This window comes from Aspergillus pseudoviridinutans, assembly GCF_018340605.1.
Source record: "Aspergillus pseudoviridinutans IFM 55266 DNA, scaffold_6, whole genome shotgun sequence".
In the NCBI taxonomy this organism is placed as follows: Eukaryota; Fungi; Ascomycota; class Eurotiomycetes; order Eurotiales; family Aspergillaceae; genus Aspergillus; species Aspergillus pseudoviridinutans.
In genome coordinates this window covers 45,283-70,225 of record NW_025091286.1, presented here as the reverse complement: position 1 = coordinate 70,225, position 24,943 = coordinate 45,283, and the positions used below count along the sequence as shown (strand labels likewise).

The following is a 24,943-nucleotide window of genomic DNA, read 5'->3' as shown; positions in this document are numbered from 1 at the left end:
TCCAGAACCAGGTTCCTCGACCTGCATGATTTCCTCCTATCTAATCCCCGTTCTCTTGTGCTCAATTCTTGTTTCCGACGATCTCAACACTAAAACCAAAAGAGGACTAGCGTATCGTCTGTGCCCAATCGGGATGACATCATCAGGTGCTTGTTGCCCCTTGCTCTGTCTCTCCTCTCTTCTTCCGTCTCTCTCTTGGACTCAGTCTCTTATCTCTTGTGGACATTGCTGCTTATAATTGTCCCAGGTATAAGAAGTACAGTCCGGGTAGTCTAAGTACCCAACATGGGATGCAATTGATATCATCAGACATCCTTCGCATTTGTTATCTTCGCCCCTTACGCTTAACCGCGGACCGGCCGACCTTGGCTCCGGTTCCTGTTATACCCCCCAAACACAAGGGCTCTTGAATATTGCAACGTCTCAGCTACCGCCAGTCACGTCATGACATTGAATACGGTCGCATTGGGTGCCTCCCTTACGCCTACCGTCGTCGCGACCTTGGTCTCTCACGTGGGTATCGCCCAGCATCTTCTCCACCGTCCACTGACAGCCTGATTTGATAGTATCTGCATCGGAAATCCCGTCGCACGAAACCCACTGTCCACATCTCCTACGATGAGGCAATCCAGGTCATTCGTCAATTCCTCAACTATGCTGCCAAGCACACCCTCGAGGATATCCAGGCCTTCACAGCTCAACGAGTTCCCGCCCCTCATTGGGTAAAGACCACCAAGGTCGTCATTCCAGAGCAGTACCTCTCCTCTGCTGCGACCGCTCTTATCAACCAGCTTGGTCCCAAAGGTATAGCGCGCGTAGGGGGAGAGAAATGGTGGCAATGGCGTGGACCGTCGGAAGATCTCAGAGGAGAGTGGATCGAGATGAAGTCGGACTACCAGGAGAGGGAACGCTCGAACAACCATGCGAGCGGGAAGCGCATCATGCTGTATCTCCACGGCGGTGCCTACTTTTTTGGCAGTGTGGAGACCCATCGGTATCAATTGCAGCGTCATGCTAGAAAGCTCAAGGGACGAGTATTTGCACGGTACGACAGCCCCGCCTCTAATTGACAATATGCTAATTGCGTAGTGAGTTACGCCAGGTCACAGAAGGTAGAATGAAAGCTAAAACCTACGAATAGCGGAATATCGTCTGGCACCGCAGTTTCCCTTTCCCTGTGCCCTACAGGACTGTCTGGCGGCTTATCTCTTCCTTCTCAACGAACACGATCCGACAGAGATCATCTTTGCGGGAGACTCCGCAGGCGGTGGCATGGTGCTTTCGTAAGTACCATACCTGTTGCTCTGGAGATGCACTAATTGTGGCAGGATGTTGGTCACCATACGCGACCAAGGACTACCTTTGCCCGCCGGAGCGATCCTGATCTCGCCCTGGGTTGATCTTACACATTCTTTCCCAAGTGTGCTATCGGACTGTCCAGGTGACTACATCCCACCGAATGGCTTCCGATATAAGCCCTCCGCAGCCTGGCCCCCTCCAAACGCGGATGAAATTCGCGCGCTCAAGAACGCAAAGCAAAAGTCCCCCGAAAGCGCCGTGGAAGACGCCGTGCCAAAAGAGGACACCCGGGCTCACGAGACAGCTGTGAAGGGATACACAGTCGAGAAGGGCGGGCCAGCTCGGACAGAACCTCCTCCGGGGGCTCGTCAGCATTCAGAGGATGACGAGAGCATGGAGCTCGAAATCCCTATTGACGGCAAGACAGTCGTAGTGAAAGACCAGATCCAAATGTACGCACCGAATCACCTCATGTCTCACCCACTCGTCTCTCCGGTACTCCAACCGTCGCTGGGCGGTCTACCTCCACTGCAGATCCTCGTCGGGGGAGGCGAGCGGTTAAGGGACGAGCAGTTTTACACTGCTCACAAGGCCGCAAATCCGACAGCATATCCACCCAGTGACAAGACTCTTGACGAATATGATCCGAAACGTGAAATCTTACACAGATATCCTGGCACGCATGTTCAGTTGCAGGTATGGGACGATCTCTGCCACGTGGCTCCGACCCTGAGTTTTACGCGTCCGGCCAAGTACATGTACCGATCGATTGCTCAATTCGGTGCTTGGGCTCTTGCATGTTCTCAGACTTCTGAGATTGCCATCCTTGAGGACAATGATATCTCCCCTATCACATCCTCCAGTGAAACAGACAGTCGCGAAGCAGCGGCCAAGGGCGAGAAGAAAGGTAGCCCAAGGCTGCCCGTTGCGTCCGTCGGCAGGGCTGGTGATCCACTGCCCGCATTTCAGGATCGTATGATCCGCCAAAGAGTCGACAAAAGAGGTCGCATATATCCGCTCGATCCCCCATCCTCCTATTCCGTCCTGCAATTCCCGCGGGATAAAATCGGCGTAGCGAACCCGGAGCTGGTCCGGAAATGGATAGCCGGAAAGGAGGAGTGGGATATCAAATTTGCCAAGGACAAGTTGCGAGTGCAGAAGCAGCGGATAAAAGAATTGGCCCACGGATTCCAGGACTTTGAGGGGGATACTCCTCCTCCAAGTTCCTTGGCGGCAAGGAGACTGGCTCCGGGTGTGTTGCCTCAAAAGGGCGGAAAGGAGCGGAAGAGCTACCAGATGACGATGTGGAGTCGGATGGCTAGCAAGCATGACAGAAAGACTATCGCAAGAGAACACCATAGACAGATGGAAGAGGGTCGTCCGAGGCTGACGAGCGTTGACGCTGGACCAGCATGGGCGTCCATGGATAGACCGAGATCTCGAGATCATGTCGAGTCGTCTGCGACTGAGGAGCCTAACAAGAATGCACAAGTCAATGGAGGGAAAGCACCGGAGGGTCTGCGAGAAGACCAGCCATCTAACGGTGCTGAACGCGACACGAACCCATCTGAAATCTCACGTCCAGCATCGTCGAATTGGGGAAAGTATTCTAGTCCTATGATCGTCTTGCCCGACTATGAAAGCAAGCAGTTCAACGCAGATAATGCCAGCACGACAACTTTGCGACATGCTGCTGGAACCATTCCCGCTCGATCGGAACAGCCTCGGCCTGTCTCCCAGGCCGGTTCCGGGACGATTCGCAGTGTCATGACCGCCGACCGAGAAGATGCCAGTACGATTGATGATGCGAGGTCACTAGCTGTGACCGCGACAACCGCGCTCGACAATGCGAGTACCCGGGCCGTCCGTAATTCCGTTGGGGTAGTCGGCGTGGTCAACGATAAGAAATCGACCAATGGTTCTGTCGAGACGTTGTCTGCCCCTCAACCGTCTGGGGATCTGGAATCTTTCCATTCGGTCAATGCGAATTCGGAGGCTGATGCTCATTCTCTCCGCGCTCGACCGAGTATGCCTGATCGGGAAGAGTTTAAAACTGCAGATGAACATCTTTGATGCTATAATATATGGCCTGATAACATTGTCTTGTATATCACTGTCCTATTATCCGATGATCCGATATAGTTATATAGCTCTGAGATTCCCAATACAGATATTTAACATGAGCATCCTGATAAAGGCTGCATTCATATGCAGTAGTTCTTCTGTTGGCACTGTAGTGAATATCTGGATATTCCTGCTTCTAAGCCTTAGATCAGTATCCTTATTCACTATAGTCATTCACTATGTATCAGCTCGTCCTAGACAGATTCACTGCATTTAATTTCCTGCCGTTTTTCTCCCTTCTGCCTCTCTCCGCTGCTTCTCTCCCACCCACATTCTCTCCGTTCTTCTCTCCTGCTCATAGATAGCATCAATCCAAGCTACTCTCTGCGTTTTTCTCTCGATACACGAAGTGCAAACTACTGCAGCGTTCTGTTTCTTGATCACGACGAATTCTGGAGAAGATACACTCCGAACTTTTGTCTACTCAGGCAAGAGAGTTCCGCCGAACACTGGACGAATACACTTCCTCGATTGACCTGGTCATATATCCATTGCGTGGCGTCCCCAGGCAGGACCGGGACTCGGGTAAACAATGAACTCTCCCCTTGATTCGACTAATTGATCGTAACTAACTGATCACATTGACCCTAGACTTGAGATGCCTGGGTAACGTTCTGAACGGTTATGGATGCCAATCAGCCCCGATGTTGGACCCTTACTACAGTGCGAATTCAAGGTGCTTGTATAGAAATCTATCATGCATGAATGGGATGGAAAACGCTGTCGCATGCTCGAGGCTCGTCTGGCAACCGGGATGCTCTCAAAGAACCCCTACCCGATCTCGAACTCAGCACCAGATAGACACCAATCATGCCCTACACCTGATCTACTACATTGGAAACCTGGAGCTATGGCCTAACTTTAAGGTCAAAGTGGCTTACACTTTCCAGACTCAGTTATGGAGTTTATAGGTTATAGTGATTCACTAGGAGGAGCCACAGGCACCTTGAAGCCAATCGCATGCATGTTGTGAACAAGACCAACCTCAGATTCTGTGCAGGAAGTGCAAAACAAGATACTGGGCTAGCTCGACGGAGGGCCAGCACTCGAGAGAGAGCTGGAGAGAAGATAGATACCATCAACGCGACTCAGGTTGTGGGCACAGTCGATCCGATGGGTGATTATTTGGACKGGGACATGATGCGCGGGGGCAGGCTGCTTTGACAGGAGGCTTTACTATCTTGCCAGTCTGAAGGGGGTTCGTTGACCTGCTCCGAGGCAAGTTGCACAGCAGTAGCGGTGATGATCCCTCCAGTGGTCAAACTACTGAAGACACCGGGTATCCAGCCAGTCCTTTTCTTTTACTTTGACCTGGGGGCCGGTGTTCTTCTTTTGGAGGCTTCGTGCCATCGTCGCGAAAGACTCGCCGACTGGCTAGGCAGCCTCCAGAGGTCAAAACAACTGAGCCAGCTGATACTTTGCAATAGTTACAATGATCAGACCAGATCTCAAGATCCGTCCGCATTGTTTGGACCGGTGCTAAACTGTTAGCACCCTACAAGTTTGGTCAGAGATGTCCTCAGCTCTGGAGATGGGAGTGTGTCGTGTCGGCTGAATGGCAAGGTCGTGCCTTGTTCTCCGGTTGGGGTGCTAATCGACGATGGAGCGGCAAGTCTGCAGGGTGCTCTATCATCTCGGCAAGAATTGACCATGAGCTCTACTGCTATGGAAGAGGGGTAAGTAACTCACGGCTTGGCAAGAACGAGTATAATTAACGGGGGTAGTTGGGTGAGCACTGCCGCGATGAATCCTGGCCCAGCGGCTACCCCACTTTGGGGTCTGACTACAATACCAACACTGGTACCACTCGTTCACCTACGTCGCCGTCAATCCCCAGCCAGGAGGAACCAGAGGCCCTCCCTTTGCCGCCGTCTCCGCCGGAAGTTCTGATATCTTCGACACCTCAAGAGAACTCCTTACCGACAGTGACTAGGCAGCCGCGTACAGCCGCGTACAGCCATGAACATGTCAAACCAACCGATATTCTCGGGGAAACCAGGTGGAGATGTCGATCTATACATTGATCAATGTCGATTCATGTGGGCTGGTGTCCAGTTAGAAGCCGAGGACAGAAAACAAGCCATTGCCACAACTCTATTTGTCGGCTTACGGGAAGCCGCTTTGCGATTTGGCCGCACCCTTTCGAAGTCAGATAGGAGGGACTTTCGAAATACTAGCAGCTGAGCACCATTGGCTGAATGCAAGCAGTCGGTTCCTACCCGATTTGAAAGACTGACAAGCCAGCGGGAGAAATTAGAGCGAGAAAGCATCGTCAGACATCCTCCTGACTTCATGGACGCCTTAGAGGCTTCAACTTCAAGAAATCATCAAAATGCCCACCGCCAGTCTGTCAAAGTCAATCATCAGTGAGGTTCATGGGTCCAGTGAAGTGTCATCTGAGGATATGCACCCGGGTCCATCATGCAAGCAACCAACGTCCCACAAGGGAAGAACTCAGCTCTCCATAACCAACGGTCGTAACAGACGGGAGTTCGCCTGCATCCATGTCTCAGCGGCGTCATGATCTGTGGTAATAGGCTGTCTGAACTCATTAGGCCGCGTCGTTGTCGGAATCCCGAGGTACCCCAAGTTTTCCATTTCGTCTTCGATATTCTGTAAAGCCGACTCGCCTACTATGAAGAGTGAGTGAGGATACTGATAAAAAGTGTGTGATCCCTCTGCATTCACCGGTCAACTGGATGCCACTCTGCAACGGACTCGTCTTCCAGATCGACAAAGCGAACTCGGGCTGCATGACTTGATTCAGCTACCGTAGCTGTGGCGGAAGTGGTGCTGCTGGTTGGCTCTGGTCGACTAATGATGCTGAAATAAAGTTCGATACCAAAAAGAAGAACGAGAAGCCGAAAAAGAAGCATCGGTCGCCTAGCCAAAAGAAAAGATCTGCCGAGTTTTTTCGGAAGAAAATGGAAAGGCTGTTACTTACCTTACCGGAAGCTGTCAGTGCAGGTGTTTCACATCGTCACTGGCCTTTATTCCGGTATGTATAGGCTGACTTGAGTGAAGAAAGATACAGATGCTGATCCAGTCCCAATCTCAATCCACAGCATTCTACCAATCACAATAGCTGCCACTGCGACGACATGACTAATGAAACCAAGTAGATGGACAACGCAATGTTCTACCGCTTCCAACATCATGGAGCTACGCCGACAGGGCGGGGAACCAGACAACGACGAGAACTGGAAGCTTGTCGAACCAATTCTGCATGACGCACCAGTGGGAAGAAGTATAAGATAAATCCACTGTATGATCCTTCGCTTGAATGAGTTTAATAAGCAGACAATGCTGTTCATACCAGCTGATATCCGTCTGCTTCACAAAACGCTGTGGGTAACTATAGTCAAGGTCATGCAGTCTACCATACTCATACTCACAGATGCGGGTTAGGGACACAATAAATATTGATTGACATATATCATTCTTGCACTATGCCCAATTGCCAAAATATCTCGATAAGAGTGGAGAGACATGGATGACCAGGCAATGAGGCTTATGGCGGATTAGAGGCTGTTCACGTCATCCATATCGCTACGCCGGTATTCCACGGCTGGTTGAACTTATGTAAAGTCTTAAATTGCAGTGAAGTAGAATCTATATGTTATTGTACGCCTGAGTACCATATTCCACGAATGACCATCAGATACCTTGCGCAGCGCTCTGTTTGGCAGCTATATACAACCTCAGCATGTCGCTGCAACAGTTAGGGTAGATCTGGATCACATGACCATCCCTCGACGGACGCAAGAGATGTGATAATCCTCATTTACTACATGCCTACGGAGGAATCTGGCCATAGAACATGCTCATTTTGATTAATAAAGGGCTGACAACAGACCTGAAGATGCTATTTAGCTGACTCTGAACTAATCTGCAATATATCTCAACCGGCAGTCTACCAGTCCGCACACATTCCCGTATGCTTATCAAACACCGAACCAGGCGAGCACTCAGGAATTCCCGTAGGAGGACAGTACTCAAAGTTCATGCAGTCACCCGATGCCAGAGCACACTGCTTGCCATTGAAGACCTGGCCGGGTGGACAAGCAGGCCGCTCGATAGAAAGACACTCCTTGGCCTTCTTGCTGTAGACGGTGCCAGGCTGGCAAACTGGGTCCTTCTCCGCGACACATTTCTTACCGTTGAACCGCATTCCAGGCGGGCAGCTCGGCTCCTCGGGGTGAGCGCAGTCCTCGCCATCGAATTCCAGTCCGGGTTCGCACTCAGGCACAGAGCCAACGCAATTCTGACCGTCGAAGTGCGTGTTGGCCGGACACTCGGGCTTGCGGTCGGAGACGCATTCGCCGTTGAGCAGGGTGTAGCCTTGTTCGCACTCCGTGGTGACGAGGCTGATGCAGCGCCCGTTGGTCCACTTGTGGTCGGGCGGGCACTCCGGGTCCTTGGGGCTGACGCACTGCTTGCCGTCGAAGACGGTGCCCTTGATACAGGTGGGGGCGCCGACGATGCAGCCGCCGGCGACGAGGGTGGTGCCGGGGGCGCAGGAGGGGATGAAGCTGGTGACGCAGTCGCCGTCGCCGTTGGGGACCGAGCCGGCGGGGCAGGACGGCTTGACGGTGGAGACGCAGCGGGTGCCGTCGTAAATGGTGTCCTGCGGGCAGGTGGGGAAGTGGCCGGAGGCGCAGTCCTTGCCGTTGAAGGTGTCGTCGTCGTCGCACTTGGGGTTATGTGTGGTGGAGATGCAGTTGGTGCCGTCGAAGGTGAAGCCTTCTTCGCATTGGGGCCGGGAGAGGCTGACGCAGAGGCCGGCCTCGAATTTGGTGTCGGGCGGGCAGCTGACGTGGACGGAGGAGATGCAGTTTTCGCCGGAGAGGGTCAGGCCAGGTGGACATTGGGGTTTTTCGATGAGCGTGCAGGTGGAGCCGTCGAGGATGTAGCTGGGTGGGCATTCGGGGGGTTCGGTCGACACGCAGCGGCTACCGTCGAGTCTGGATTTGGGCGGACAGGTTGCGATCTTGATGGACTGCTTCTGGCAGAACTTGCCTACGAGCGTCATTCCTGGCGGACATTTGCCGTTCTCGTCGACTCCCATCACGCAGACCTCGCCATTCCATGTCATCTGCGTGACCTTGCCATTCCACATCATCCCCGCGGGACAGCAGCGGGCGGTGTTGGAGGCCACGTCGAGAGAGAGATCGCTTCCGGGCGGGCAGGTGGCTGACTCGGACAGCACGCATTTATTGGTGACGGGGTCCAGCTCGGAGGTTGGCGGACATGCGGGTTTGGCGGTCGTGGTGCATTTGCCCGTGGTAGGTTGGAATGTACTGCCTTCGGGACAGGAGGGCTTGATATCGGATACGCACATGCCGTCCTTGACACGGCTGCCTTCCTCGCAGGACGGTCCGGAGACGGAAACACACACCTTGAGTGCCTCACGGTACTCCATGCCTGCAGGACAGACGGGGGGACGTTCACTGATGCAGTGTCCGTCGTGGAATGCCAATCCTTCGGGACACTGGGGTTTTTTGACGCTGACACAAGTCTTGCCATTGAAGGTGTAGTTTTCGGGACATCTGGGACTCTCCTTCGACTGGCACACTTTGCCGTTATACTCGAGATCAGAGGGACAGGCGGGAGGCCCAGTCACGCAGGACTTGCCTTTCCATACGGTCGGGGGTGGACAGGCTGGCTCCGACGTAGAGATGCAGACTTTGCCGTCGTATTCGCTGCCGTGGGGACAGATGGGCTTCACCGTGGACACACACTTGTCTTCCTTGCGGATGAAGCCTTCGGGACAAGTGGGTACACCAAGGACGCAAGCCTTGCCATCGAATTCTGTTCCCTCGGGGCAACACTTGACCAGGCCGGAAGAGGGATCGGTCAATGGACGAATATCGTCGAGAGTGTACTTGGACTTCCTGAGGGGGGACTGATTGGCTTGTGTCTGGACAGAGAGTGCCAGGACGAGTGCCCAGAGGGACTTTGTTTTGACCATGACGGGTGTTCACTGCAGAAAGAAGATAAAGATAGAAGGATGGGAGGGATGATGAGCGAGAAACTGATGAAGCCGTGAGTTGACGCTCTTTATAGCAGCTCACAGGGATAGAGATGTCGACTGCGTTTCTGGAGATCAGGCTTGGGTTTACAACTCAGTGTTCAGCTCCTCAGATGGATCATCCATTAACTGTGCTCCTCAGTGCGGAGTACCTAAGATCATCGCGGCAGTTCCGGTGTCTTCGATAGCCACAGAGCCCAGGTTTGCACGCGCTGGCGCCACTGATGTAGGTCTCCCAATGAGGGATATCGCCACGGCTGGATGGAGTTAGAGTACGATAGACGACTGGATTTCTGCATGCACTGTCACACTTACCAGAGGAGGGGAATGTGGGTCGAGAGAACTTGGAGAGACAACTACTAGTTTAGTGCAGCTCAGCTGAATCCTGGGACGCCCATCTGCAGGCCTGCATCGTCTAGCAAGATGGACCTTAGCTTAATCAATTCCAGCAATGCCATTGGCCATGGACTAGCAGGGTTGTCTCATAGCGTGGATAGATCGACTTTATGTTTGCTTTTTCTCTGCGTTTATGACAAAGATATTCACACCTGTCATTGCCAGCTGAGAAGGAGGATCAGTTCGTTCAATTGACAGAAAAGCATAGTAAGTTAGAGCGATACTGAAATATTAATATCATTTAGTCTCGTAATATGCTACCCCGGGCCAGGCCGACGATTCCCGCGATCTGCCATGGTTAGCTGGAAACTCTATAGTTGCAGATCTCTGCAGCATTGACCGACGGTTCACCATGTCTCAGATGGCTGTCCAATAGCAGATCCTAAATAGAGTAGCTGGAACCTCCAAGGTCGATCTTGTTCCAATACCTCATGAACAGTTGTTCGTGGACTCCGGCTATGTTCCTCAGCTGGCTCGAGGCTGCAGATACCCCTCACCTAGCTTAATATCGCTGGATAAAAAGCGCAAATAGCCGATCAGCGCAACACGGGAATGAGGGAGGTCTCCATTTGCTTGTGGTTTCGGCAATGATCAGCGGTATGCTCTGAACTGGTAAATGCATGGTTAGCTCGCCTCCAGCAGTGTAACCTGCGCCATGCAGAGAGAAACTTAATTCGGGTGAACTGCCAGGTTACGTGGATGCTAGATGACGACTCTATTCAGTCAATATCCAAAGGGATCTACATGAGACCAGTCACCCCAGCCAGCCACGTCCACAGTATCTCGTCTATAGGCGTTCCCCAGCAGTGCCAGACATCCCAAATTGACTCTCAACAATGGTAAGATGATACCCACGTAAGCCTAGAATATGAGATAACTGTACGAGGATAAAAATGAGCCGAGTGATTCCCCATGGGGAGTAAGGATACGGATTACTGAATCAAGAGGTCCCGGGAAAGACCAAAAGCGAAGTATGTATTTTGCAATCTTCCCCGCATTCAACCAAATCTAAGCTGGAGACTTTGGTGATATTCATGCTGCTCAATTGGAACAGCTTGGACCCCGTCTTGAGCTGCAGCTAACTGTCTACTAACTGTGATGCACTCGATACCACCTGGGTTTCAGCTCACTAATGCAGCGCCACTGCGGGAATGAGACAGGTCACAGACAGACGGATTCCCGACCTGAACCTCTCGTAGATACCTTGGCGTCTCACAGCGCTGCAGATCGTCCACTGACGACCAGGCCATTGATCCTATGTGTTAAGTGTTGCCTTCATTGACTGCATCCGTATTTGCGTCCTCGCTCGGACAGACTTGAACTCAAGGTGCTACAAACTACCAGGTGGTTATAAATCTCCTGGAGCCCTGTCCGATCAGGCAAATCTTAGCTCTTTCTTCTGGGAATTCATGTTTTCTTTCAGATCAGTAAGCAAACATGCTATTAAAACTCTCCATCCTTTCCCTCCTCTGTGCTCTAGAGGTTGCTTGGGCCTCGGAGGCCTCCGCATGTTTCTCGCCCGACGCCAAAGGTAAAGCCGGCTATGAAGCATGTTGTGCCAACCAGGACAACGGCAAAGGCACTGTAGGCGGCGTCGTTTTCGAATATACCTGCAAAACATTCCTCAAGAATGGCAATGACTATGGCACAACCCACCGGGGAGTCTCCAGCGCGAGGGAATGCGCCCAGCTATGTGCCAGCGACTCGAGCTGCCAGGGCAGCTCCTGGGGGAGCGGCATATCTCAATGCTTCCTGCTGTCGAGCAAAGGATACACCCGGTATACCCCCAACCCCGGGTTCCTCATTCTCGAGAAGACGCCCGAGGAGCCGGAGAAACCGGATCGTACCAAGGACTGTCAGGATCTGGTTGATGCGGGCAAGAAAGAAGGCGAGGCCCAGTGCGCGACGGAGAAGGATAGACTCCGACAGGAGGGAGAACAGGCTTTGCGTGAGTGCCAGAAGCAGAAGGATGCCGCTGTTGTAGAGTCCAAGACGCAGTGTGAGAAGGAGAAAGACGAGCTGCGTAAACAGGCCGAGGGAGCCGCGCAGAAAGAGCACGAGCAATGCGAGAAAGACAAGTCTCAACTGCGCCAGGAACGCGACGACGCGCTGCAAAAGTGCAAGTCGGACTGTGAAGCGGAGAAGGAACAGCTCCGCCAGCAAGGCACCGGTGCAGCAAAACAGTGCGAGAGCGACAAGGCGGGACTGCAGCAGCAGCTCAAGACCTGCCAGGACAAGCAGCAGCCGCCGAAGCCTACCGACACGACCGAAGCCCAGGACCCCAAGTGCCGGGATAACAGCTGGCAGAATATGTGTGGTGGCGTCTGCCAAGAGGAGACCTTCACCCTTGCTGGAGTTGTGTTCAAGAAGAAATGCTTTGTGCGGACTGTCTTGGGACGGGAAGTGCAGGTCTACCACCGCTCGTCGCTTCTCGAGTGCCTTGAGAAGGACTGTGCTCCCAACAGCAACTGCCTGGGTGTCGGATGGAGGCCATGGGAGGTAGGAGTAAGTTGATTCCTTCTTATGTCGGTATGGTTTGCCTCGAGGCTAATATCAACAGCAATGCCATGTTCATATGAGCGTCGGCCGTGGTCTTCGCACCTCGTACCATCCCCACGAGCATCTGATCTACGCAAAGGATCGAGTTGCTCCTACGGGAGTATAAGGCACAGCTTGAGGGAATGCCTTGGGTCTTGGGTTGTAATAAAAGACATGGATGGTCTGTCTCCAACCTTCTGGGGAGCTTCATAATGTATTGTAAGACTACAATGCGGCATTAACTCTCATACGGCAATGGAGTTTACAAGGACCACCCATGAGATTGAACACTCCGTGCCTAGACAGGTGGCTCGCCAGTTGCACAGTGCACCCTAAAAATTACAACACAAAATCCCTTGTTCTTCGGCCGCATTCGTACTTTTGTGTTTCAGACTCAGGACCAAGCTTGAAATCCTGTATTCGTATTTCTCTCCTGAGCTAGACGGAGAAGCCTGCCAAGCGACGTGAAGGTCTTATAAGGTGGCCATCTCTGCCTCTATGGCGAAATATCAAATACAAAACATCGCTGCTGTGCCTACATTGCCAGGTAAGATGGGTATCAGGCATTACTTTGTCCTTGCCTTTTCAACGCCAGCCTGGGACTGGCACTGTTCCTTCATATGTCCATCTAACCGCCACGGCGGTTAACGTGTCGCAGGATTTAGCCGAGATAGAAGGAGTCTCTGTGCTTGGCTTCTCGCGGACTTCAGCATGCAATGGCTAATTTGGACTCGGAGGGTACTTCGGCCACATCTCGGACGGGGTCATCCCAGCTAACACCACAGGCTTGGTTGGGTACTCTTTGCAGGCATCACAATTACCATAGGGCGAATCTCGGCTCTGGTCGATGGATTTATTGCCGAAGACATGAAAATTGGGTTTAGAAAATGGCCAAGATTCAAGGGTGTGGCCGAATATGGTGAAGTGCCCTGTATCTGAAACATAGTCTGTCTCTTTCAGGGACCGTCAGACCCTGAAATTCGTATCGGATATTGCCTTTGATTCTCCACTTTCTTTCCTCCATGGAACTAGGAAGGGCTATGTCGAGCTTGATCAGACCCTGTCTGATATTTTGCCGAGGATGTAGTCTGGTGCATGACTCGTCTGTCAGGGTCTTGTATCTATGTGGTCCTCTAGCCAGAGTTAGGCTTACATGTGTGGAGCGTCTTCAACACTAGCCTCGACCAGACCCTTAGAAGGCCGCCCAGGTCATCGTCTGGACGACTCCAGCCTATTGTGTTCTGAGAAATCGTCTCGAAGTGTGAAACATTTGGTTTCGTGTTTATTCGGTGTCAATCGAGCTGATAGCGCTGAGATGACGCAGTATATAAGTTAACCCACAACGCCCTCACCGTTTCTCTGGCAGGTCAAACTCATTCATTCATTCTTTGTTGACATCCCAGTCTTTCACTTCTTATTTTCTTCCTTCCATTCTCTCGGCGAACTAGATCGTTCGCGCTTTTCTAAAAAAAATGAAGCTCACTTCGTCCATTCTTTTCTCGCTTGCGAGCGTCACCCCGCTGGTCTCGGGTCACTATGTTTTCTCCAAGCTCATTGTCGACGGCAAAACCACCCAGGATTTCGAGTACATTCGCAGAAACACCAACGGCTACCAGCCCACCCTCCCCTCCGACATCCTCAGCAATGACTTCCGCTGCAACCAGGGCTCGATGGGGTCCGCCGCCAATACCAAGGTGTACACGGTGGCCCCCGGCACAGAGCTCGGCTTTCAGCTTGCCTACGGGGCCCAGATGAAGCACCCGGGACCTCTGCAGATCTACATGTCCAAGGCTCCCGGCGATGTCAAGTCGTACGACGGCTCCGGCGACTGGTTCAAGGTCTACCAGGAAGGCCTCTGCGCCGACACCTCCAAGGGGATCGTGGATGAGGACTGGTGCACATGGGGCAAGGATACCGCATCCTTCAAGATCCCCGAGAACACCCCGCCCGGGCAGTATCTTGTTCGCGTGGAGCATATCGGCCTGCACCGAGGGTTCATGGACAAGGCCGAGTTCTACTTCACCTGCGCCCAGATCGAGGTGACGGGTTCTGGGTCTGGATCGCCGAGTCCTGTCGTCAAGATTCCCGGTGTGTACCAGCCTGAAGATCCGAATATCCATTTCAACATCTACTATCCCACTCCTACGGCTTACGACCTCCCTGGCCCCTCTGTCTGGTCTGGCGGCTCGGCGGGAAGCGTCGGTGCTGCCAGCGCTTCTCCTGCTGTCACTGCTACTGCGCCGGCTGTCAATAACAATGCTGCCTCGGCCGCTCCCACCACCATGACGACTCTCACCAAATCCTCCGCCAAACCCACCGCTGGTGCTGGTACGGGTTGTGGTAGCTCTGTTTCCTCGTCCGCCGGAACCCCCGCCGGAGCTCCCGTTGCAGCCCCCGCTGGAGTCCTCAAGAAATATGCTCAGTGCGGTGGTCTGAACTGGACTGGTTCTGGCTCTTGTGAGACCGGCTCTACCTGCCACCAGTACAACCCTTACTATCACCAGTGTGTTTAGTCCTGGCCCGATGGAGCTTCTTGCTAGTGTTGTAGCAGTGTGAATTTTCTACTCGCCCTTGCTGCCTTTCTTTCGACAAATGGTTTCGTTCTTCCATCTCTGTGTGCCCTTTCAGTCATAGATTGTCGCATACCGATGTTAGAAGCAAGCCCCAAACTTGATAGTACGTACTTCAGACTTGGCAGAAGTTAGTGTACAATTCGAATCTCTTCACCTCAGCATGGCTAGTAGAAAGCTTTCGTAGATATCTGTATCAATCAGGCTTGAGGCTGTTCGGTTAAGTTGATCAACATGTCCGGACTCCAGAGGATAGAAAACTCTGCAATACTGATGAACGCTCGGAGCGGGGACGATCCAGCAGGTATTATTGGGAACTAGCTAACATTTAAGTCGTCTAAGTTCCAACCGGCCTATCAACTTACAGGAAAGAATTGATGGGCCTGGTTCCGTTGCCGCTCGACTTGGCTCTCGTATACTCGTATACTCGTATATCCGCATACCCCTACGTACATTCGTACATTCGTATACAGACTACCTTTGGACGCGCCGATAATAGAATCGAGCGAGAATTGGGATTTCTCAAATACCACGGTGGACGGCCTCGAAAAGTTCATTTCTTGCGTTCCTCTTGAGGCAATCTGTATCAGCTCCCATTTGTATCCAAATCCAGCGCCGCAGTGCCCAATGGCAGACAACGACTATGTTTACAAACTATACCGCTATGTTCCTTCAATCCCAGCTGCTGCAATCATGGCAGCAGTCTTTGGTCTCCTGGCCATGGGGCATCTCTATCGCATCGTGAACCGCAGGGCGTACTTCTTCGTCCCTTTCATGATTGGTCTTCTTTGTATGTCTTCACCGTCGTCATCATCATCATCCACGTTATGATGAAAAGCTGACAATTCGAAGTTGAAACGGCAGGTTATATTGCTCGCATCTTCTCCCATTTTTATCCAACCGCCCTGGGGCCATATATCGTCCAGACCATGTTGATCCTCGTCGCTCCCCCATTGTTCGCCGCCTCCATCTACATGACTCTCGGACGAGTGGTCCTGGAGCTGGACGCGGAGCCAGCCTCGCTGATTCGAGTACGCTGGCTGACCAAGATCTTTGTCGTGGGGGATGTCATTTCCTTTCTGTTGCAGTGCGGAGGTAACATCCCTTCTCCTGTCCGTCCATCGCACCTACTAACCAATCTGATGCGTCACAGGGGGCGGATACATGGCGGCGGGCACCCTCGACGCAATGGAGACGGGGGAGCACATCGTCATCGCCGGTCTCGCAATTCAGCTACTCTGGTTTGGCTTCTTCATCCTCGTCGCATCGCTGTTCCACTGGCGTGTCGTCCGCCATCCAAAATATACCATCTCCAAAGACCTCAAGTCCCAGGGCTCTGGGATCTCCTGGCCGACACTCATGTGGGCCCTCTACGCCGCCTGCGTGCTGATCCTGGTCCGCTCCGTCTTCCGGGTGGTCGAGTTCGTCCAGGGCAACGCCGGCTTCATCATGAGACATGAGTACCTCCTCTACGTCTTCGACGCGGTTTTGATGGCGCTGACTGGTATTGTGCTTGGTCTCGTCTTCCCGGGTTCGTTTGTCTCGCGCCGGTCGCGATGGGCCGAGGATGGTATTCCTCTTGGTAGTCAGATGTCTAGGTGATTGGTTCATCTGGGTCCGCAAATCGGTCTAGGTGCTGGTCTATGTCTTGGAGTGGACGTCATTGTTTCGTCTATAGACTACTGGTTCAGATTTCTTTTCATAGGTTTTAACCCGAAATCACATACGTGAGGGAGTAAACCAAGCAACACTGAAGATATTTAGCGGCTCCAGTCTTACTTCGGATTTATTTCGGAACATTCCCGTGTTCTTCTCTTGAGGCTCCGATAGGGTCATAGGAAGGATCCACTGGAGACCCTGGAGACCCTGGAGACCCTGTCCCGCTTAGCTTTATCCTGCCGTTGTAGCAACGTGAAACCGCTAGTCTCAGCCGTTGTCCTAACGGCCCTGGAAGTAGATTGGACCCACGTTGCGTACTGTCCACAATTAAGGGTCTCTCATTTCAGGGACAGTATTTATGAATTTTCTAGTAGTCAGTCCAAAGCGACAGCTATTTAACCATGACAACCCGCCGACGAACGTGCAGAAAAGACAGACAGAGACAGACTAGCACCCAAAATGGTCACTTTCAGCCGACTTTTGTTCTTCCTCCCTGTTCTTGGGGCGCTGGGCGTGCCCTCAGATCCCACCACCCAGCCCGCCGTCGAGGCCAACAAGTCCTTTGATTTCCTCCAGCACATGGGAGAAATCATCTTCAACGCCACGGACGGAAACCTCGAGCGGCGCGACACCACCTTCAGCACCAGCAAAGACGGCGTGGACGCTGCCGGCTTCTACTACTCCCTGTACAACGACAACCACGCCGGCGCCGGCTACACTGAGGACCCCAACAGCGGCCACTTCAAACTCGGTTGGAACCTGCCTTCCCGCAGCGAGTTCCTCGGTGGAAAGGGCTTCCGCGGTGGCAGCACCCGGTATGCAGCTATCCCCTCTATCAGTCTCTCGCTTTATAACTAATATCCAATAGCACCCTCACCTGGGACGGTCACTTCTCCGCCAAGGGCGACTACACCCTCGCCATTTACGGCTGGACCACCAACCCCGTCACCGAGTGGTACATCGTCGAGTCGCACGGCACGGGCACCCCGGGCAACGGCCACATCCTCGGCCAGGTGTACGCTAACGATGGCGTCTACGATGTCTACATGCTCCCCTACCGTAATGTGCCGGAGATCTACGGTACCAAGAACTTCAACCAGCTGTGGTCCGTTCGTCGGTCCCATCGCACCACCGGCACGGTCGACGTTACGGCGCATTTCAACCGCTGGAAGCAGCTGGGTTTGCAGCCGGGGAATCCGGTCTTCCAGATGGTGACTGCGGAGGGTTTCCAGGGAAGTGGATCTCTTGATTTTACTCTGCATCATTAAGGGCCTCAGTTGGAATAAGTGTGTAGCTGCATAGTTGTGTGTAAATATTTATATATGGTTCACATAGTAGATGCGTGAGAAAGTGCACCATTGATATCAGAAAGGCTGAGGAAGGGATGTTAGAGTCAAGGACTGCCTTACCAGTATTATAATGTGTTTATTATTACATTTTATATAATATTGTCGTAGTGCAGTGTCTGCCTGTAGGCGCAGTATATTATGTCTTGGCGCTGCGGACGAAGCAAACGGAGCAAACTTACTTCTTTTGATCAAGAGATATCCCGACTAGACTGGTTTACCCAATCCGCAAATCCATATCCAACCCACCCAATCCACACTTTGGGTTGGATAAGGGTAGGCCCTCATCCAACCCACATGTATATGGGTGGATGATACCCAACCTATATGGGTATGGATAACCCATTTGGGTGCACATGACTGGCAGAATTTAGTAGGTTTATGGATTTAGTGGTTTATCTAACCTATTTAATCACCTAATTAGCTGTGTCTCTTAGCCTTTTAAAGTTAAATATAAGATAAGAATTATTAAATCTTTTAGATCTATAGTCTTTAAGTATCTATAATCTACCATTAAGAGATTTAATTATAATATAATAAGCACATAATCCTAAATTTTATTCACATGCCAGCTAGTTTATAATAGTATCTAGGTTAATGTATACTATTATGAAGAGAATATATGGGAGCTAGAGGCTAAGGCTTAGTAGGCTTAGTAGGCTTAGCAGGCTAAATAGGCTTAATAGGCTTAACAGGCTTAGCTTGTGGAGGCCTAGCTAGCTTAATAGGTAAAGATAAAATAGGCTTAACAGGTGAAGATAAAACAGGCTCTATAGGTAAAGATATAATAGGCTTAACAGGTAGAGGTATAATAGGCTTAACAGGTAAAGATAAAACAGGCTTAATAGGCAGAGCTATAATAGGCTTAGAAGGTAAAGGTAAGATAGTAGATGTAGCATTACTATCACCATCTATATTATTAGGGAAAGTAAAAGCCTTATTAAGTAAATTAATATCTTTATTAAAGAAATCAGGATCCTCATAGTCATTAATATATATTTGACTTATCATATCATCTACCTTACTCACTAACTGATTATGATAGTGATATAGATCCTATTTCTTAAGTAGTTCCTCAGACTTAGAGATATTATATAACTTAGTATAGTCTTAGGTAATAGCAAACCTATCTATATATATCTAGATTATAATTAACTTAATAGTAGCTGTGTGTAATTATGCATGATAGTAGTGATAAATATCTTAAGTACTATTAAAAAGTTATTTAACACTAATACTACTAGAAGGGATAGCAAGAAAGTCAGATGCTATATAACTAAGTATTAGAAATTATCTAGAATTCTATTACTACTAGTCAAGAATATCCAGGTTTTCAGGGACTTCAGTGCCTAATCTCTTAATGTTAGATTTAATAATAGTAAGTAAAGGAAATTATACCTTCTTAAAGATAGATCTCTAACTCTGGATAGAGTTGACMTAACTAAGATGGCTATTTTTATTTTTATTTCTAGAGCTTAAAGATAGCCTGCTGTAGGCCTTCCTTTTACTTTAGCTAGATAGAAGGGGTGGTAGTATTAGGATGTAGGAGGTAATAGTAATAAAAGAGTTCCTGAAAAGTTATAGTATACTTCTTATGCTAGTTAATCTGCTCCTCTGCCTAAGAGCCCTTCTAAAAAATTAATAGCTTCTGGGAAGGATTAAGAATTATTATAATAGTATAAATATACCCTTCTGTCTGGTAAGTATAGCTATAGTACTTCTTTAGCTTATTAGAGGCTGCTTACAGTGCCTTTATAAGATATTTTTTCTAAGGGGCCTTCTTCTTCTCCATTCTTTCACTTATATCTTTTAGATGAGTAAATAAGATATTATAGACTATGTATACATCATGTACACTAGGTCCTGATGTTAAAAGATTTATTATAAAGGTAAAGAATAGATAGAGAAGTTTAATCAGATATTCAAGATGCTTCCACTTAAAATTAGAGAGCTGAAGATGCTTGATATCAGGCTAATTCTAAGTATTTATAAAGATATTTACCTTACTCTGTAGTTTTAGTGCCTAGCAAAGTATTAAGTATATTAAATTCTATTATGTCTTGCAGTCTTATAGGAGAAGGTATATCTTTTAAGATTCTTAACCCTTATTATATTAGATTTAAATAAACTTCTATTAGCATTAAGGACTTGCATTCATAAACTTAATAATCTTCTATATCTATAGAGAGAAATTATTAGAAATCTATTAATGAGAGATTAAGGAAGTTAAACCTTCTTAAGAGATTATTTTAAGCTAGGTGGACTTTGAAGCTGCTGATTGCCCTTAGACTAAGTCTTTATAATCTAGTTATCTTCTAATTTAATATTTAACTAGATTAGGAAAGCTTTTACTGTAAGCTGAAGGACATGGGCTAGGCAAGGTATATATTAGATATTATTAATAATCTATCTTATTAAATGAGAAGTTAACTATATATATATATAAAGTACACCTATAAGTCCTAGATTAAATATTATCTATTAAAAAGAACCAAGCCACAGTCCTTTCTAGAGTTTAGTTCCTAATACTTATATCATCTTCCTATTATTACTTATATTATCAGTAGTGATAGTAAGAATATAAGATTAAAGACTATAAAGAGAAAGGATATTTATAATAATCTCTGCAAGATAGTTTCTAGTATACTTACCCTTAATTAGATAAAACCTAAGGAGTATCTTCTGAAATTTAAACCTTTCATTAATAAAGTAAGTAGTAATAGTAAGAAATAGCTTATAGTTAGGACTTATCCAGCAGTCCAGAGCTAAGGAAATTTTATTATTTAGTAGAAGTTTTATAATAAGTTCTGAATAACTAATAAGAGTAAGTTCTTAGAGGCGCTTAGTAAGAGTGATATAGGAGGGAATATATATATCTAGATTTGCTATTTAAATTATGCGTGTAAATTAGATATATTTAACTATATAAAAGGGGAGTTAACAGGTAATAATAAATTAAAGGAGCTGGTTAATAAATTATTCTAGGGTATAGGTGCAGTCCTAATAATTAATATATAATCTAATAATAAGAGATTAAAGAGTAAACCTTAGCAATAAGATATTATTATAGACTTCTCTCTAATCTATAACCATCTTAAGAACCTTAATGTCTCTTTAAATAATAATATAGATTAGTTATCCTATTTTACTTTAGGAAGTTAGGGTGAGTAAATAGAGCTCTATACCTATTAGTTATATAGTAAAGTAAGGGTTTACTAGAAGGAACACCTACAGCCTCTGTAAAATAATCCTATACTTCTACTTACCTATATAACTATCTTAGCTTAATATTCTTTACTGCATAGGTTTTAGCATAAGATATTTTATTCCACTAAGAATAGAAGTCTGCTTATAGCTTAGTATTTATAGGATAAAGGACTACTCTATTTAACGATGTGACGGTTAGCAGACGGCCGAAAATGGCTACTTCTGTGGCCGTTTTATGAGTCTTTCTAACCAACGCCCGCCTTGGCATCACGCTGGTCAATTTCCACGGCCAAGGCTTCCCTCCACGCACGTTGAAGGTGCTGTTGCCCTAACGGTTAGTTTCAGATATTTGCCCTGTGTCCAACATCAACCACCTAGTTACCCAGGGTCTGAAGGGAAGTCCAAATGGCTTCCCTTCCGACGAAAATGCCTGGTGCTCAATAGAATAGCCCGTCTTTTCACTCCTTCAGCATCTTTTGAAAAACTACTTATTCTTGCCAACCTGCCTTTGCCCGTGACACAAACCACTGTTGGTTTCATGCTTTTTCATTCGTCTGAATCTCCTTATTCCCTCCCGTATCAGCCATGACTGCGCTGACTATGGTGACTCGCTCCCAGCAATTCTACCCTGATGATAAGGAGAACCAGGATAGCGATGCCAGCTCCTCCGTCAGCGAGATCTTCTCAGGCGGTGAATCCGACAGCGACTCCAACAGCGACCTAGGTTATGACAGCCAGGATTCGGACGACGGAGATGACGTTCCTGATGATTCCTCCGACGATGGCCAGCTACCGCCAGAGTACTACTTGGCCCAAGCAGAGAGCCTGGACGTCTCTCAGCTTCGGCAGAAGCGGTACAGTGACAGCACCCAGGAAAGACTAGACGAGACTCGCATGTACTGGAATAGGTTTGTAACCCCTTTGACGTCTAATCTATGTCCATAGCTCACTGGTCGCTCCTTGGCAGATATTGCCAGCACATCGGCGCTAACGCAGTGCAGCAGTGGAAAAATGTCTCAGACTCAGATGAGACGGTCCGTTTCCTCTATGCATTTTTTGTCTGGCGGTGCGATATCCGTCGTGGCAAGAATGGCCGACACTGCCCGGGTATTCAATACAAGAGCTCGCTCGAGTCGTTCTGGAAGTGGTGGCATCTTGTTCTCAAACAAGAGACGGCGTCTGAGCTAAACAAAGAGACGATTGTCAAGGTGCAAGATGTGAGCAAATAGCCCCCTTCTATTCCGACCAAAGAAGACAGGCCGCTGATTATGTACAGGTGATTGCCATTATCGCCGAAGAAAAAGGGCTAAGGCTCGACCGACGGCCGAAGAAGAACATGTACATCGAAGATGTCGCCGAGTTTGCACGCGTCCTATTGACTACTACTGAGATGACATTCGACTGTGGCTGGCAGCGCATCCAACTTCTTTTCTACTGCCAGCTTGCTGCCATCACGGCAAGCCGTCCAGGGGCGCTACTCCACTTATGCTATCGGGACATAGGCCTGACACTGATTCGAGATCCGGAAGGTGGACGACCTCGACTATTCATTTTCTTGAAGCCTGACTTTACGAAGAAGTTTCTTGGAAAGAAGGCTGCGTAGGTGCTCTAATTTTACCTTTGTGTTACTTGAGAGTAGGGTCCAGCTGAGAGTATTGGATAGGAATGAGTTTAAGATTCCTGAAATCATTTTTGATCCAACACTGGTCCTTAGTCCGCACGTATGCTTGCTTAGTATGCTCTTTCACATTAAAGGATTCAAGACGGTTTCTACCACCGGACCGGTGCTGGATTGCGCAGAGAAACTTTACAGCCTTGAAGTTCTGGATGGTAAGGGACAGCAGGAGCTGAAACTGAAAGACGAAATTCTGGACAAATTTGTGTTTTGTCAGGTGGAACGGCAACCAACTGGATATCGAATAGCCTTGGAGAAGAGACTTACGGAGTCCACTTTACGATCCCGGATGCGTCGAGCCGGCGAGATCATTGGCTTTGATCAAGTCACTAGACCATACCTCCTTCGATACGCCGGTGCCAAAGAATTTAACAATAGTGGTGAGTAACCCTCCTCTTGTGCGGTAGGTTGGTAGCTAACCCGAAGGATAGAAGAGGTTACGGATGCTCTTCAAAATGTTATTCTACAGCACTCAGATATCCGTACCTTTGTCCGACATTATGAAGTCGATGTCGATGTCGACGTGCAGGGTATCATTCGCAAAACGGGTTCTCAAACACCGTTGGTGCGATTTGCTTGCTCTTTGAGTGCGTCGATCGACCCTGATCGACCATATAAGCTGTCTCACGAGGAATCCAAATCCCTCAATGAGCTCCCTGTGGTTCGTGCGCGGCAGGATACAGTAAACAAACGCAAGCGCAAATGGGAGGACCACAAAGCCAAGTTAGATCGCGCCATGGCGGGATGCCAAGCGGCCTTAGGCCACCTTGCTGAGGGAGAGCTGTTTGAGGTCCACCGTCAGCTGCGAGACAAGCTCGAGCGTTTTCAAGACCGGACGATGGAAGCAAAGCGGAGATATAACAAAGCGGTCCGCGAACTGCGTAATGAGAAGCAGCGCCAGCGGAACCGACGCACCCGGCTGAATCTGGAGAAGTACAGGAACGAGCAACCGGTCATCGACCTTGAGCGTCAACTGGCAGGGAAGCTGGTGGACACTAAGGTAATGGGAGCTCTAGAGCACAAGGCCTCCCTGTCTTCACAGCATCTGATGGTGGTTGACACCATCCTGACCATGCCGGGTGCCACGCTTGAAGCGGAGTATCAGCGTCGGATCGACGCGATTAATGCGATGACCGCGTTTTGCTCTGCGGAAGAGGGGCGGCCCACACCACGAGCAACTCAATCTCGCCGCCTCTCTGCATCTGATGATGACGAATCTTGTCGTCCTGCCAAACGGCAACGGCACTCGGCGATGGACGATACCGAGATTGTTCTGTACCAAGCGATGGAATCCGTGCGAGTCAGATCTACAAATGAGCAACTCGAGGGACTCGAAAGACCCAAGGCCAAACGCCCCACGAAATGCTTTCTCTGTATCGGAAATCCTGATCTCCCATTAAAGGACCGGGTGAAGGACTACGCAACACCTGGATCACTCACAAGGCATTTTCGACGGAAGCATGTAAATCCCCCTTGGCCGGTTAAAGGGGTCGAGTGTAATGTTTGTGGGAGTGAACTACTCCAACAGAAAATTGATCTTGTGAACCATGCAGAGGCTGCCCATGGCACAGTTGTGCGAGGTCGCGCTCAGGAAGGATTAGCATTGGAATACCTACACAAAACTGGACTTGCGTCCGATGGATCCTAAATTAAGAAGATATGTGTCCACTCTCTCCCGCTTCCACTTGTACTAGAGTTCTATGCTCCATTATGTGATTCACAGGCATATCGCTTTGTTTATTGCATAAACATGCCACACCGCACATGCTTTGCAGTCAAATAGATATCATTTAGCAGATAGAAAGTAATCTCTTTACGTGCGTGTAAAGTGCATTTTCATTTACCTCACATATTGGACGAATAAAGCCCGATGTAACACCACATGATCCAATCTATACCGAGGACCCTACTGTCTAGTGCCTCGGGGCTCGTGAGCCAACGCTTCGAAAACATGTTCACCGGAAGTGTCGTAATTGATCCTTTTTGAACAAAAACATCCTTACAGGAAATGCCAGGGCTATGAGCTTAATTGGCGGCGTTTAACATGTCTTGCCTGCAATCGACTCGACCAGGATATTAAGCCGCTTACGATTTGATA

General features: G+C 49.3%; 8 protein-coding genes across 8 annotated transcripts; 6 read left to right on the top strand and 2 right to left on the bottom strand.

The window, feature by feature from the left end:
• Positions 1 to 444: 444 nt before the first annotated feature.
• Positions 445 to 3,372, top strand: Asppvi_008467 (lipase/esterase family protein; the record flags this gene model as incomplete). Its single annotated transcript, XM_043304336.1, has 4 exons — positions 445 to 513; positions 567 to 978; positions 1,142 to 1,283; positions 1,329 to 3,372. 4 exons carry the CDS (start codon positions 445 to 447, stop codon positions 3,370 to 3,372), a joined length of 2,667 nt encoding a protein of 888 aa, XP_043160271.1.
• A 2,505-nt stretch (positions 3,373 to 5,877) lies between these two features.
• Positions 5,878 to 6,178, bottom strand: Asppvi_008466 (uncharacterized protein; the record flags this gene model as incomplete). Its single annotated transcript, XM_043304335.1, has 2 exons — positions 5,878 to 6,056; positions 6,112 to 6,178. The coding sequence occupies 2 exons, from the start codon at positions 6,176 to 6,178 to the stop codon at positions 5,878 to 5,880; spliced, it is 246 nt and encodes an 81-aa protein (XP_043160270.1).
• Positions 6,179 to 7,336: 1,158 nt separating this feature from the next.
• Positions 7,337 to 9,394, bottom strand: Asppvi_008465 (uncharacterized protein; the record flags this gene model as incomplete). The annotated part of the gene is made up of 1 exon (XM_043304334.1): positions 7,337 to 9,394. The coding sequence occupies one exon, from the start codon at positions 9,392 to 9,394 to the stop codon at positions 7,337 to 7,339; it is 2,058 nt and encodes a 685-aa protein (XP_043160269.1).
• A 1,893-nt stretch (positions 9,395 to 11,287) lies between these two features.
• Asppvi_008464 (uncharacterized protein) lies at positions 11,288 to 12,515 on the top strand (the record flags this gene model as incomplete). Its single annotated transcript, XM_043304333.1, has 2 exons — positions 11,288 to 12,355; positions 12,411 to 12,515. 2 exons carry the CDS (start codon positions 11,288 to 11,290, stop codon positions 12,513 to 12,515), a joined length of 1,173 nt encoding a protein of 390 aa, XP_043160268.1.
• A 1,345-nt stretch (positions 12,516 to 13,860) lies between these two features.
• On the top strand, positions 13,861 to 14,901 carry Asppvi_008463 (lignocellulolytic auxiliary activity family 9 protein; the record flags this gene model as incomplete). The annotated part of the gene is made up of 1 exon (XM_043304332.1): positions 13,861 to 14,901. The coding sequence occupies one exon, from the start codon at positions 13,861 to 13,863 to the stop codon at positions 14,899 to 14,901; it is 1,041 nt and encodes a 346-aa protein (XP_043160267.1).
• A 684-nt stretch (positions 14,902 to 15,585) lies between these two features.
• Positions 15,586 to 16,560, top strand: Asppvi_008462 (RTA1 domain-containing protein; the record flags this gene model as incomplete). The annotated part of the gene is made up of 3 exons (XM_043304331.1): positions 15,586 to 15,748; positions 15,811 to 16,053; positions 16,112 to 16,560. 3 exons carry the CDS (start codon positions 15,586 to 15,588, stop codon positions 16,558 to 16,560), a joined length of 855 nt encoding a protein of 284 aa, XP_043160266.1.
• Positions 16,561 to 17,076: 516 nt separating this feature from the next.
• On the top strand, positions 17,077 to 17,885 carry Asppvi_008461 (glycoside hydrolase family 11 protein; the record flags this gene model as incomplete). The annotated part of the gene is made up of 2 exons (XM_043304330.1): positions 17,077 to 17,432; positions 17,486 to 17,885. 2 exons carry the CDS (start codon positions 17,077 to 17,079, stop codon positions 17,883 to 17,885), a joined length of 756 nt encoding a protein of 251 aa, XP_043160265.1.
• Positions 17,886 to 21,755: 3,870 nt separating this feature from the next.
• Asppvi_008460 (uncharacterized protein) lies at positions 21,756 to 24,493 on the top strand (the record flags this gene model as incomplete). The annotated part of the gene is made up of 5 exons (XM_043304329.1): positions 21,756 to 22,078; positions 22,138 to 22,387; positions 22,447 to 22,769; positions 22,834 to 23,225; positions 23,277 to 24,493. The coding sequence occupies 5 exons, from the start codon at positions 21,756 to 21,758 to the stop codon at positions 24,491 to 24,493; spliced, it is 2,505 nt and encodes an 834-aa protein (XP_043160264.1).
• Between the last annotated feature and the right edge of the window lie 450 nt (positions 24,494 to 24,943).